The sequence below is a fragment of the Chelonoidis abingdonii genome, chromosome 26 (assembly GCF_003597395.2).
Source record: "Chelonoidis abingdonii isolate Lonesome George chromosome 26, CheloAbing_2.0, whole genome shotgun sequence".
Taxonomy (NCBI): Eukaryota; Metazoa; Chordata; order Testudines; family Testudinidae; genus Chelonoidis; species Chelonoidis abingdonii.
Window position 1 is genome coordinate 8,860,646 of NC_133794.1, and position 13,712 is coordinate 8,874,357.

At 59.3% G+C, this 13,712-nt stretch overlaps 1 protein-coding gene across 3 annotated transcripts; it reads right to left on the minus strand.

The window, feature by feature from the left end:
- Positions 1-4,123: 4,123 nt before the first annotated feature.
- Positions 4,124-10,076, minus strand: RHEBL1 (RHEB like 1). Of its 3 annotated transcripts, XM_032785595.2 has the most exons (8): positions 9,983-10,076; positions 8,743-8,814; positions 7,329-7,396; positions 6,728-6,810; positions 6,182-6,238; positions 5,801-5,848; positions 5,507-5,591; positions 4,124-4,965 (listed from the first exon to the last, which is right to left on the minus strand). In XM_032785595.2, exons 1-8 carry the CDS (start codon positions 10,032-10,034, stop codon positions 4,876-4,878), a joined length of 555 nt encoding a protein of 184 aa, XP_032641486.1. In that variant the 5' UTR covers positions 10,035-10,076; the 3' UTR covers positions 4,124-4,875. The 3 variants fall into 3 exon arrangements, with proteins under 3 accessions (XP_032641486.1, XP_032641487.1, XP_074917365.1); XM_032785596.2 differs by lacking the exon at positions 8,743-8,814; XM_075061264.1 differs by lacking the exon at positions 6,182-6,238.
- Positions 10,077-13,712: the final 3,636 nt, after the last annotated feature.

The window sequence follows — 13,712 nt, forward strand, 5'->3', positions numbered from 1 at the left end:
CTGCCCCATTGGAGCATCCAATGCCCCCACAGCTCCCCCATTCTACTGGAGGCAGGTTCCCATGTGAGCATCTCTCCCCCACAGGCTCTGTGGCTCTCCCCCCAACCCCAGCCCCATTGGAATGGCTTCTGCCTGGAACCCCCAGCTGTGCCCAGGGAGGAGGATGTTACTTCACAGCTCCCCACTTTCCTGACCTAGGGGGTCAGAGTGGGAACCTCTGGCTTTTAGTCCCAGCTTGAGTAGGGGAGCAAAGTCCAGCTGCCAGAGAGGGAGGCCTGAAAAGCAGAACCCTGGCCTTCCATTTCCAGCTTTGGGGAGGAGTTACAGCAGCAGACTGGCCAAGACTCCTGGGTTCCATTTCTGGCTTTGCCATTGACTCCCTGCATCACCGTGGGTGAGCCCTTTCCCCCCTCTGTGCCTCAATTTTTGCATCTGTAAAACAGAGGCATTGCCCAGGACTCCAACCTCCAAGGAGGAACCAGCCTGCATTATTAGCTAACACCACGAAACCTCGGGCAGTACAAAAAAGCTGTTCCTATTACCCCTCTAAACACCCAAGCTGGATTTTGAATCCAGGTATCCTGTGGCAGTGAGTTCCACAGGTTGTTTTCACACTGTGTAATCTTTTAGGACTTGTCAGCATGTTACCCTTGACGTGTTTTTTTTTCATCTCCTGCAATTTCCTTGCACTGATCTCACAACACTTTATGACCAGATTCTCCCACCTGCCCCAGCAGGCAGCTCGGCATGAGGCGTTTTCCAGCCCAACCGCATTGCAATGCACAGAGCGGGGGTGTTTCCGAAGGACGTAGAGGCAGGAGGCACCAAGCTCCCCAGGGGAAAAGCCTCCTCTCCATTCTACAACCCAGGATTTGTGGCACTGAGGAGTGACTGGATGCTGGGACGTGGAGCTGATGCTGCCGCAAAGGGGGGGTGGGCTGTTCCCCGTGCCGAGGGGAGGGCAGGGAAGGGAAGGGGCGCACAGTGCAACAGTCTGTTGGCAGCACTTGAACCTGCCCAGCGTCAGGGTCTCGTCCTGCCAGACGCTCTCCAGCCCCTCGGTGAGACAGCACCTGCCCCCGCCCCCAGCAAACTGTCTACAAACTAAGAGGCCCAGAGGCAGCTCCGCCAATGTCCCCTCAGAGGGGCTGAGTCTCCTGCCTCGCCCCCTGCGGCCCTGCCCTCCCGGGCTGATTCTCCCCAGCCCAGCAGCTGCTTCCAAGGCCTTGTCTAGGCTGGTGTAAAATCAAGCTTGCACCAGGGCGAGTCGCACTAGTGCAAAGTCCATCTCTTACTTGTGCCACATTCACGGGCACATCCACACAGCCCCCGGGGGCTTGAGTCCTCTGCTCCTGCATTGCAGAGCCGGTCAAGCAGGCACAAGGGTGAGCGCCAAACCAGGCGGGGCTGCTTATGCCCCAGCACCGCCCGCTCCCTGGCTCTTGGGCTGAGCCATGTCCTATCACACCCCTGGCTCTCTCGTGGCACTTTAACAGGGCGCCTAGCACAGGCCTGCAACCCTCACGTGAGCCCCTGCCCCACGCCAGAGCTCTCGCAGGCGAGACGGCCTCCTGGGCTGGACATCTGGGTTCAAAAAGCCCTACCCCAGACTTCTTGTTCGATGCCTCAGTGCCTCTCTCTGTGCCCAGTTCCCCCTCCGTGGTGAGTTTTCCCTTTCCCCCCCTCTTGCCTCTGGAGGCTCATCAGCATCGGTCCCTAACACAGCCCAGATCCGAGAACGAACAGCTCCTGTTCATCCACGAGAGGGCAGAGTTTCCAGGCCAAATTCCCTCGCCCAGCCGCTGTTGAGGCCTGCGCCCCATGCCCCTTTAGCTAAGTGGGGGGCTCCAGGTCCCAGCCCCCAGAGAACAAGGGAGTTCCTTCCAACATGGCACCTGATCAAAGTGCAGCTGGTTCTGGAAGACAGCTCCGAACACTGACAACTGCCCTGGGGGTATGGGCACGGCCAGCAGGCTGTTCCTAACAGAGAGGATCCCCCACCCCCGCTTCATCCACCTCTGGGGTGCAGCACGATAGCGGCTGAACAAGCCCTCAGAGACCACACCTGAGATGCAGCCATAGCTGGGGTGGAGTGCAGCAGCTGTTTAACACCTGTGCAGCAATAAGTAGGAGGAAGATCCCTCTTCTGAGGAATTTTAAAAGGATCTGGACAGTGGCCCCTCCAGCAGGATTTGGCCAGGTCAGCAGGAAGCTGTTTTACATTTTAAAACACAGATGTTTTCACTGCAGCTCAGAATGGCAGAGCTCTTCCCAGGCAGGAATGAGTTACACCTCCCTGTGCCCTGGGAGACGGGGACTCGCCCCTACCAACAGGAAAGGAAACTGAGACACGCAGTGTGGGAGTGATGCCCGCAGAGCCAGGCATAGAACCCTGCTGCTGCCATCAGCTCCCCGTGCCCTAGGACGTTCACCTGGGAAGATGGCCGATGCGAATTCCCTGCAGGGCCCCTTGCTCACAGCAGCCAGACCCTACCCCGGCCATCAGCCATGATGCAGCAGTTGAGTTCCAGCCAGAACAGAGACAGCAACTCTGGGGGTCAGGAGAGGCTCCCCCCCCGCCCCACAAACACCAATCCAGCATCTGCTCCTATTGGCCTAGGCCAGCCCCTCTCCCTGTGCACCGGCAGTAGCCTCTTTGCTTCCACTCATCTCACAGCAGAGAAAAGCCAGCCAGGGCTAATGGGCCATTAGCAGAGACAAGGGATCGTCAAAGAGCTTAGCCTTCCTGTGGCCCCTCCAGACAGCCCCCGAGCAATGGCTGCCACATGGGGGTGAGGCACTGAGGATGGGACCCTCCCCTTGGCATGCCCGTGTTCTGGAGGCTGAATCGCCTGGTACAAAGGGTGCCCAGGCTGGCATAACAGGCGGGCTCAGTGGTATCTCAGCACATCAGGTGGCATCCGAAGGGGGGCAACCAGTCACACAGATTTCCCAGGCAGGGGCCCACCGTTACTGCCTCTTTGCTCACAACAGGAGCTGGGTAATTAGCTGTGGTGTGCAGTGCTTGGACCCCACCATGGGATCACCCCACCCCGGCAACTGTCTACCCCCCTCCCCACTCCTCTGACCAAGCACCATTAGCCAGCGGCTGCACCCCCTTCAACACCCCTCAGCTCCTGGCAACGGGATCCACTCCCATTCACCCTGGCCAGAGCCTGGCCCTCTCAGGGCTGGGGCAGGCCCCTCCCCACACATTTATGGGACTAATTAACCTGGAAACAGTCCAGGCAATTGCTTTCACCTTTTGAACCCTATTTCCTTGGTTCCCGTTCCCTTCCCCCACCACCCCGTGTGGCCTTGGCCAGACCCCCCAGCACCCCACACAAGGCGGGGGGGGGTCTCCTGTGCAGCCAGCGGGGCCCTTTCTACATCAGCGTCCACAACCCACAGAGCCAGAGACCCCCCAACCCCAAACACAAGGAGTTGCAGTGAAGAGCAGTCAGGCCAAACGGGGCCAATCCTGTGAGACCTTGAGATGGTGTCACTGCCCAGCCCCGCTTTAGCAGTGCAGAGACACAGTGCCCCCACAGCAGAGGCTCTGTCTGCTCCTTTGTGACTTGTCATGGCACTGGGGTCTCAGTGACCCAACAGCGTGAAGTGGGGAGAACCATGCCTTCCCTTCGCTCTTCAGCCAAGCAGGGGCCCCAGGACAGCTCGGTTCCAACCTAGGCAGCGTGTTCCCAAGCAGCTCACTTACTCCTTCTAACTCAGTTTCCCCCAAACCACAAATAATTCTAACCTACCCCTCCAAGGGCTGGCTCAGTTCTTGCAAAGCACTTGAAGATCCACTGACAGGGTTATGTGCATGCAGAGTGTGAATCCAGGCCCAGTGGATGTTGACTCTGAAACCTAATGATAACACTATTCCATTGCTGATCTTTTTTGCAGCTGCTCTGCTGGTGAGTGAAGCACACCACCAATTATTCCCCCGTCCCCCGACTACTCTGAGTTTTATATACAGCACCCAGCAGCGCAGTCTCAGAGTGCTGCCCTGCTTCGGCGGACGCACCCCGTGCTCCACTATCCCCCTTCCCCCCCAGTATCTCTTTCAGACCCTGAGCACAGAGAGGCCAGGAAATTCTTTTTGCATACAAAACAAAGTTTAATTGATCCAGCCACACCCACCCCCAGCTCCCACCCATGAGTGCTGCCCTTTAACAGGGCTTGGGGAAGAGACTCCATCAGAAAAGAATCCACATTCAAAACCCCTCTGCAGCCTGACATTCACAACAGCTTCTTGGTTTTATGGAGAACTAAGGCAACAGATGGCGAGGCCGGAGGGTGGGCGGAACCCTGGTCGGATCAGGGTTCGGCTGCCGCTGGCACAGCCGAATTGAGACCAGACTGGGTATTGCAAGGACTGGAAAACTGATTCCAGTTCCAGCAGCATTAGAAAAAAGGGAGTCCCTTCTGCCCCGGTGGCGCAGCCAAGGGGAACTGGGCCCATGCTGGGGACCAGGGTAAAGACCACTGTAAACGTGTGTGCAGGCTTAGACACTGGCTATAAATATCCAAAGCCCCCCCTGCCCCTGCCCCCTCCCCCCAAAAAAACCACGAATACATTCGGCAAGAAGAGCCCCTTCCATAAACGCAGTGCGCCAGATGCACACGGACTGCTTCCAACTTGGGAATGTGCAAACGCAGGCCCTGCCTGCCGCGGAGCGCGGGGCCAGGCAGTGAGGTACAGTGTGTTTGTGGGTTACCCGTAACAACGCCAGGCCAGGTGGCTCTGGTGGCATCTAACCCTGGATTCCCGCTCCCGGGGCTGCAAGCAAACGTCTAGGGGAGGCGGCCCCCCTCCCTGCCCCCGCCCCACAGCACCGCCTCCGACGAGGACGCTCGAGGCAACAGCGCTCACATCAGGAGGCAGCTGCGCTCGGTGCAGTACAAGTTGTCCACCCGGTCAATCTCCTCTATGATCTTGGTGAAGATTCCTCGGGTCATCTGTGGGGAGGGAGTGGGGAAGGGGGGGTTGAGTGACAGCCGGGAGGCCAGCCCCATGGCCCTCTGAGGGATGGGAGAACTTCGGAGCCCCCTTGGGGGAGGTCCTGAAGGAATCCACCCACCCAGCGCTTCAGGCACGGGGATCTTGCTCCCCAGCATCTGCTGGCCCCCCCACTGCCCCTACCCCCCAGGAGTGCCTCTATTCCGGCAGCAGCTGCATGGCTGCACCACGCTGCGCTCTGGGGGAATTCAGTCACTTCTGTCTCTGCAGTGCAGGGACCGTACCCCTCTGTGCAGCCCCTTACCCTCCCCACAACCCCTCAGCTCTGTTGGGAGGGGCAGATTCTCTCCCCCCCCCCCCCCCCCCCCCCCCCCCCCCCCCCCCCTCTGGTGGGGGGGGGGGGCTTCCCCCCCCCCCCCCCCCCCCCGCCAAGCCTGCAGGTACCAGGAGATCCTGCAGAGATGGTCCATAGGCTCCCAGGGCAATTCAGCATCTCCCCCCGCCCCCAGTGTCAGGACCCAAAGGTGAAATATACCAGACCTGGTTCTCTTTGGCCGATGACTCCAGGAACACAGCCCCCCAGGAATCCGCCAGCTTCTTGCCCTCATCTGTCTTCACCTCCCGGCTAGACACACGACAGGGGGTGGAATAGGAGCCGGATGAGGAGTGAAGATCCCTTAGACCAGAGCTGCCCACTCCCCAGGAATGTGGGAGCGGAGGGAGGGGGCAGCAGCTGGAGCCCAGAGCTCAGCAGGGAGCTCTAGGGAGATGGGGTGCAGGGAGGAACCGGCTGACAGCCCACAGGGCTATCACAACAGCAGAGCCACTTCTTACCTCTCCATGGAGAGATCAGCCTTGTTCCCGACCAGCACCACCGGCATCCTGTGCAGGGGGGAAAGGGTCAGAAGAGCAGTGAGCTGGGATCGGGTGGCCTCCCGACGCCTCCCCAGCTCCAGCGGGCCATGGCCCACGCACACCCAGTGGCCAGGTGTCCAGCCGTCCCTGGGGAGGACCCCGAGGCCATGGCCCGTTCAGCCAAGGGGCCCACTTAGCATTCACAGCCTCGGTGGGTTGTGGGGCAGGCACATGCCCCATTTGGAGTCCGGCAGCGGGGGATGTAGTGGGTCCACCCAGAGCAGCTGCAGACCCAGCCTCTCCCCCAGAGCCCCCGCGTTGGGACAGACCGGGCCCCGGACAGGGGAGGGGAACTCTTACCGGGTCTTCCCTCTGCTTTCGTACAGCCTGTTGTGAAGGGTCTTAACCACCTGGAAGCTGCAGAGGGGAGACGGGGAGCGGTCGCTAAGCAGACGCCACGGAGCTGCAGCTGCGCTGCTCCGGGGCCAGGCTTGGCCCAGCAACACTGATGACGGGATTCGGGGCAAATGCTGGGGCTGGGCAGCTTCTGCTCCAAGAAGTGACTTCAAACTGGCCCATCCCAGTGTCGAGTCGGGGTGGGCCCGAACGCCCTGCAGTCGGCTGGATCCCAGCCTGGAGCTGCCGAAGCCATCAATTAGCCTGGGCAGCAAGCAGCCCCACCACGACTGGGGGGCAGAACCCTGGGGAGGGCGGGCAGCCGGTGTTTTGCTGGTGACAACCTCCCCAGGGGCAGTTTGCTGGGGCAGTTGGGAGAACAGCCCCCTCTCTGATCCCGAGTCACAGCCTGGCTGCAGCGTGGGGGCTCACGGAGCTCCCAGCCCCACCGTACGTCCCCTCTCCTGCGCGGAAGCCAAGCCCCCCTTCCTTCCGGGGGGGAGCCCTCACCTTCTGAGCGAGGTGACCGAATAGATGAGCAGGTATCCATGGATCCCGATGCTGAAGGAGGGGGGCAGGATGGTGTACTCGTCCTGGTGAGCCGCGGGCACAGCATTGGGTGAGAAACAAACAGACAACATCGACACACACCCCCCCTTCATTATGGGACCCCATCCCACTGAGACACAGGAGCCCAGCCCAGGCGCAGCAGAATCGAGCCAGGTCAGCACACAGATGGAAGACTCCCAGCAGGCTGCAGAAAGCCAGGGCGGCATTTCAAAGTTTCACTAGTGCCCCCTATGCACCAATGCCATGCTAAGGGACAGCGTTGGTGCTAGAGATTAATTCCTTTGGAAACACCGAACCTTTCCCAACAGGTGTTATTTTCGGAGGGGGACGGGCCTGACCAAATCTCCCCCCTCTCTAAATTCCTCCTGGTCATCAGACAGGATTTCCCCCTTCATGACCTAAACTGCTGCCTTGATAGGTGATGGGTTCCACCCCAGAGCTGGCTGCAGCATGTATTGGTTTTGGGGGCAGAGACCCATCAGGATAAGGCACCATGGAGAAAAACTACAACTAGTCCGTCCTGGCTGCCCCAAGGCCTTACCTGCCCTGCAGTATCCACTAGCTGGAGGTGAAATTCATCCTTTCCCACCATCAGCATTTTGTTGTAGGCTGGAGGGAATCAACACAGCAAGAGTCAGTTACAGGGTGTGCCCCACCCCCACAGCTCCCTGCTGCCCTCTAGTGGCTGATTTATGAGCCCGCTACTACCCCATAGCGAATGGGCCACTCCGCGGGCCCAGGGTCAATCCCTGTGGGACGTCCCCTCCTACCTCAGGGTTCCGGCTGCTGAAGGCGATGAGGCCCCTGGAGCCCCTGGGAAGAAGCTGGAAGCTTCTGTACGCAACCCAGGGGTTAAGCTACACCAGCCTCCCAGGCTGAGCTCAGCTCCCATGGGCCATGGCTTCCTGTCCTTCCCAGGCAGCTCCACCCAGCAGAACTAGAGCGGAGCCCCAGTGATCAGGCAGCCCTCCCCGCAAGAAGGGGCTTCAGCTCTCCCTGGATGTTCAGTCGATGATGGATTTGAGCCCCAGCCCCAGGGCAGGCCAGAGAGGCTCCGTGGTGAGCTAAGGAGGGAGAAGCTCCAGAGCAGGGCTGGGATGGAGTCCAGCAGGTCTCCTGCGATTGCACAGACAGAACTAGCTGCTCCACACACACTCAAGGCTGCATTTCCTGACAAGGAGCAGATCTGAGTAAAGTCCACCCACCTCCTCGCTATTGGTGGGGCTGAGGTCTCCTGGAAAGCAGGAAGGGACTCGGAACCTCCCAGGGCAGGAAGGAGGCAGGGGGTCACCACAAAAGCAAAAGGAAACATCCCCCTCCCGCACCCACCCACCCACTCACAGCACGTGGCCTTTCAACTTAAAGGCCCCTCGTCTGGTTATTCTGAGCTGGATTCTCGCCCGCGGTCGAGATCTATCTGAGCGAAACCCCAAGCAGAGCGAAGTGGTTTCCAGTCATCCTAGGCAAAAGCAACTAATGGATCGCTTTAAGGAGCCCTGATTGACACCTCGCCCCAGGTTCCTCCCTGCCCCCTGCAGAAGGCTCTGGATTCCAGGCAAGGAAGCCATCTTCGCACCTCATCCCCTCCCCAGCGGCTGGCGTCCTGGCTGGTGCTTTAACACGTGTGCGTTAAAATGAGTTCGAGTTGTAGCGTGGACACTGCACACTCCTAGTCCTCTCAAAGAACAGCAACGTGGATCCCGCAGCCTGGTCGAGCGGGTGGGTTCTGTCCAGGACTCTGCCACATCACTTTGCCAAGTCCCACCCCCTCCTTCGGTGTCCCCCGCATCTTTAAACAATGGGGGGGGCGGGTCTCCACAGCACCTCCCATGGAGACTGGTTTTGGTGAGGCCTCTAGGCACTACGGGGATAAATAATGTGCAAAGACAAGCACAGTCCCTGGGAATAGATGCCCGCTACGGATTTCATCAGGCCTGAAAGGGCCCTGCACTCACTGCTTTCCACTGTAGGGTCGTAGCACTCCAGGAATTCCCCGTCCACAAACTGATGAGCCAGGGAAGTTTTACCTGGAGGGGAGAGATTTGAAACCTTGTTGCTGTGAATGCCACGAGTCTCTTTGCGTACGTCTACACTGCAATCAGACACCCGGCGTTGGCCCTGCCAGCTCCCTTGGGCTAAGAGGCTATTTAATGGCGGTGCAAACCAGAGTCCTAGAGCCCCCAGGGCTCCAGCCTGAGCCCACACATCTGCACCACAACGAAACAAGCCCTTCGCCCGAGTCAGCCCAGCATGGGCCAGCCACTGGGGTCTGACAGCAGTGTGGACGTGCCCTTAAAGGCGGCTAGAAGCCACCCATAGAGACACCAGGGTGAGGCCTGCCAGGTTCGCACCCATGTAAAGGTTCGCTGGGGACATCTGAATGCAACCCAGCGTGAAGGGGAGAACCAGCCCCCACGGGTGGGTGTTTTTAGGCAACAGCCTGAACAGAGGGATTCGAACTCACCCGCCCAGACCCCATCCCAGGGAAGAGGAAACGTCAGATACACACACACACCCCGTGTGGGGCAGGCCCCCGGCCGGACACCCCCGCACACAAACCACTGAACGTGATCAACGCAATCTAAGGAGTCGAGTCAGTTCCCCGAGCATGACCTCTGACCTCTGGTCATTTCCTCTCTCCTCTCGCCTGCCATGTGGCTCAATGGCAAACTGACCCCGCATGACCCCCCGCCTCCCAGCCCCCCGGGGTCAGAGCTGGGGGTCCAGCAAAGATTCAGAGAGCTGCACTCCCCAGAACGTGGCCATAAACCCCCCCACCCTGGGGCGCGCCTGGGGGCAGGTGGGAAGGACCCCCCGCCAACCCCCCGGGGTCAGAGCTGGGGGATCCAGCAAAGACAGAGAGCTGCACACCCCAGAACGTAGCCATAACCCCACCACCACCACCCTGGGGTGCGCCTGGGGGCGAGTGGGAAGGACTTCCCCTCCCAGCCCCCCGCAGATGCTGCTGAGCGCTCGAAGTGTGCGAAGGGCTGAGCCAGGAAACAGCAGGAAACCCGCAGCGCAGGGGGGGGCCGTCCCCTCTTCACCCCCCGCCGCAGACCCCCACCTGCTCCGTGCAGAGCCCCTCTCGCCCCACGCCCTGCAGACGGCCCCTGCATCGCCCCCTCCGACCCCGCCTGCACCCTGCGCCCCACCCCCCGCTCCTGCAGCGGAGCCCCGCCCCGCCGGACTCACCCACGGAGCGGTAGCCCAGGATCACCACCTTCCGGTAGCGCACCAGCGGCATGGCCCGCGCGGACAGCACCGCGCCGCTGAGCCCGGGGGCGGCAGGACCGGGGGAGAACAACGCGGGCGGGCGGGCCCGACAACCTGAGCGATAAGAGCGCGCCCGGGCGGGGCCGTCACCGCAACCACAACACCCGGCCTCCCACGTGACCACAACACTGCGAGAGCCGCCGCGACTATTGGCCGGCGTCCCGGCCGGAGGGGCGGAGACTCCCCCGAGGGGGGCGGGGAGCGGGGAGGGCGCATGCGCAAGGGTGGCGCCAGCTCCATTCATTAAAACGGAGGGGCGAAAAGTGGACCACGTGGTTTTACACACACACACAGAGGCACAGAGCACATGGGAGGGGGGCTGTCTCCACAGCCTGACTCTGCCACCCCCCCCGGAATTGACTTCCCACTTCCAGAGCTGCTGCCACACACTGACTGCCACACCCCCTGACCTGCTGGGTTTCTGCCTCCCAGCTCTGGTCCCCCTTCCTGCCCCACGGGGACCGAGCCGCCTCCTTGTAGTCCTGTCGCCTTCTGTCCCCCTGCCCCCCACTTCTGCACCCAGAACCTAGACATGGCCAGACTGGCTCAGACCAATGGTCCAGCGACCCAGGGTCCTGCCTGCTGACAGTGGGTGCCAGGTGCTTCAGAGGGAATGAACAGAACAGAGCCATTACACAGTGATCCACCCCCTGTTGCCCATTCCCAGCTTCTGGCAGTCCGAGGTTTAGGGACACTCAGAGCATCAGGCTGCGTCCATGACCATCTTGGCTAGTAGCCACTGATGAACCTGTCCTTGACTTTGACCCTCACCACATCGCCTGGCAACCAGCTCCACTGGTGACTGTGCGTTGTGTGAAGCAGAACTTCCTTTTGTTTGTTTTAAACTTGCTGCCCGTTAATTTCATTGGGTGGCCCATGATTTGTGTGTTATGTGAAGGGGCAAATAACACTTCCTTATTCACCCTTTCCAAACCAGGCATGATTTTATAGGCCTCTGTCATATCCCCTCAGCCAAGCTGAACACTCCCAGTCTTTTTAATCTTGCCTGAGAAGGAAACTGTTCCATCCCCATAAGCATTTTTGTTGCCCTTCTCAGTACTTTTGTCAGTTCTAATATATCTTCTTTGAGATGGGGCGACCCGCACTGCAGGCAGTGTCCAAGGTGTGGGCGTACCAGGGATTTATATCGCAGTGTTAGGCTATTTCCTGTCTTGTTATCGATCCCTGTCCTAATGGGCCCTAACATTCGATTCGCCTGTCTGACAGCTGCTGCACACTGAGTGGATGTTTTCAGAGAACTCTCCATAGTGACTCCACGATCTCTTTCCAGTGTGCCAACAGCTAACTGAGACCCCATCACGTCCTAGAGATAATTGTGAAGATGTTTCCAATGTGCATTACTTTGCATTTATCTACATTGAATTTCATCTGCCATTTTCTTGCCAAGTCACCCAGTTTTGTGAGATCCCTTTGCAGTCTGCTTTGGGCATAACTAATTATGTATCTGCAAACTCTGCCATTTCACTGTTCACTCCTTTCTCCAGCTCATTTAGGAATCTGTCAAACAGCACTTGGGGATTGGTCCTGCTTTGAGCAGGGGGTTGGACTAGATGACCAGCTGAGATCCCTTCCAACCCTGAGATTCTATGACCTCATATGAGATCATTTCACTATTCTCGCTGATCCCAGTACTGCTCCTTCGGAGACCAGGCCAGGAAGCAGCAGGAAACCCGCAGCGCAGGCAGGCCTGTCCCCTCCTCACCCCTTCTCTCGCTCTACCGAGCAGACCTTGCTCTCTCGCTCTACTGTGAAAACTGATCGTTTATTCCCACCCTTTGTCTTCTATCTGATCCCTGAGAGAACCTCTTACCCCACGACAGCTTACTTTGCTTAAGAGACTGTGATGAGGGACCTTATCAAAGGTTTCTGAAAGGCTAAGTACATTATATCCACTGGATCCCCCTTGTCCACGTTTGTTGACCTCTTCTCTTCCCAGAGAATTCTAGTAGAGTGGTGAGGCATGATTTCCCTTTCCAAAAGCCATGTTGACTCTTCCCCCAACAAATCATGTTCATCTGTGTGGCTAATAACTCTGTTCTTTACCACAGTTTCAAACAATTTGACTGGTACTGGTACCCTGCCAGCACAATACCCAGGATGCACTGACCCCCGCCCCCTTCTGGACGTCCCCTGGTCTCCATGCTAGTATGATGGGCATGGCTGGCCACAGAGGCCACGACCAGCACTAGCCAATATTCTAGGGAGAGGGTGGATTCCCATCTTAATGGGGAGAGACAGTCCCAGTATTCAGGGATTCCCAGCGCGGAGTGGAGTCGGGACTTGCTCGTGCTGAGATGGAAACATCGCAAGCTGTTATGTTACAATTAGCTGCCCTGAGCCTGGCCTGGCTGAGTGTGTGATAAAATAATTTTCCCTGTAAATAAACCACATGCCAGATAAGACTAGGGGCAGGTGGGAGCCTGTTTTGTTCTTTCCAAAGCGGACGGCCACGCAGTTGGGGGGCGGGGTGGGCACTGAGAGGGGGAAATATGTGGAGGTGGTGGAAGAATTTTGCTTGTAAACAAGTGTAAAGGTCCTGGCTGGAGCCTGCCCCCAGGGGCTGGGTGCTCCTTCCCCAGAGAAGTGTCCGAGCACATCAGCTCCTGCTGGGCCTGTCTGCAGCAATCAGCCTTGTTTATTGCAAACCCAGCAGGAAGCTTCAGGGCCTGTCTACACTGCAGTTGTCAGTGGGCTTGGGCTCGGAAGGGCTTGGGCCAAGGGCTCTCCCCCGGCAGGGTCCCAGGCCCAGGCTCCAGCCTGAACATCTACACCACAATTAAACAGCCCCTTCGCCTGAGCTCCAGGAGCCTGTGTCAGCTGGCCCGGGCCTGCCACAGGGGTGTGACTAGACGTACCTATTGGCACAGTGCTCGGCCGTCCCATCGTCAGGGTGGGTTAGGGCAGGGAGGGAAGCAACCGTGGTGGGCTTAGGTGGGGGGGTCGTTATGCGGCATCTCCTTTTAGTATGTATCAGACTGAAACATGCCTCTCACTTGGGACAGACACAGCGTCCCCCCCCCCCCACCCATGGCCTAGGCGAGGGCAGCCTGGGGACAGGGCTGGGGGAGTTCTTGTAACCAGAGGAGGGGCCCAGGCAGGAAATCAGGGTCTCTCTGCAGCAGGGAAGGGATCCCTGAGGTCTGTAGCACCCGTGTCAGGAGCCTGGAGTGGGACCCGCAGCTCCCAGCCCCAGGGCCCTGCTCTGCCCTTCCCCCGATGACACGCCCTCAGCAGGGGGCCATGCATGCGCTCCAGGGTAGCAGGCTGGGGCTAGTTCCCTGTCTGTGTGTTGGTCCCCCATGGCCTCCTGGGCACCCGGATGGCAGGGTAGGGGTGGGGAGAATCCTGCCGCATGGTGCTGGGCCTGGCTCTGTGTGAGGATCCCAGCCATGGAGATTTAACCCTTCTGGCCTCTGCCCCCTTTGCCTGGGCCACGGGAGGGACGAGGTCCCGGGGCCCTTCCCGGGCTCTGCTCCAGGTGCTGGCGGGTGCCATGCAGGGGCCACCGCCTCGAACAGCAGGCCGGTGTCCTGCATTGTGCTGCTGGGACACTAGGGGGCAGCCGACACCAGCTCACCCATATCAGTGTCTCTAAACACCTGTACACCCCCCCCCCCCCCCCCCAGGG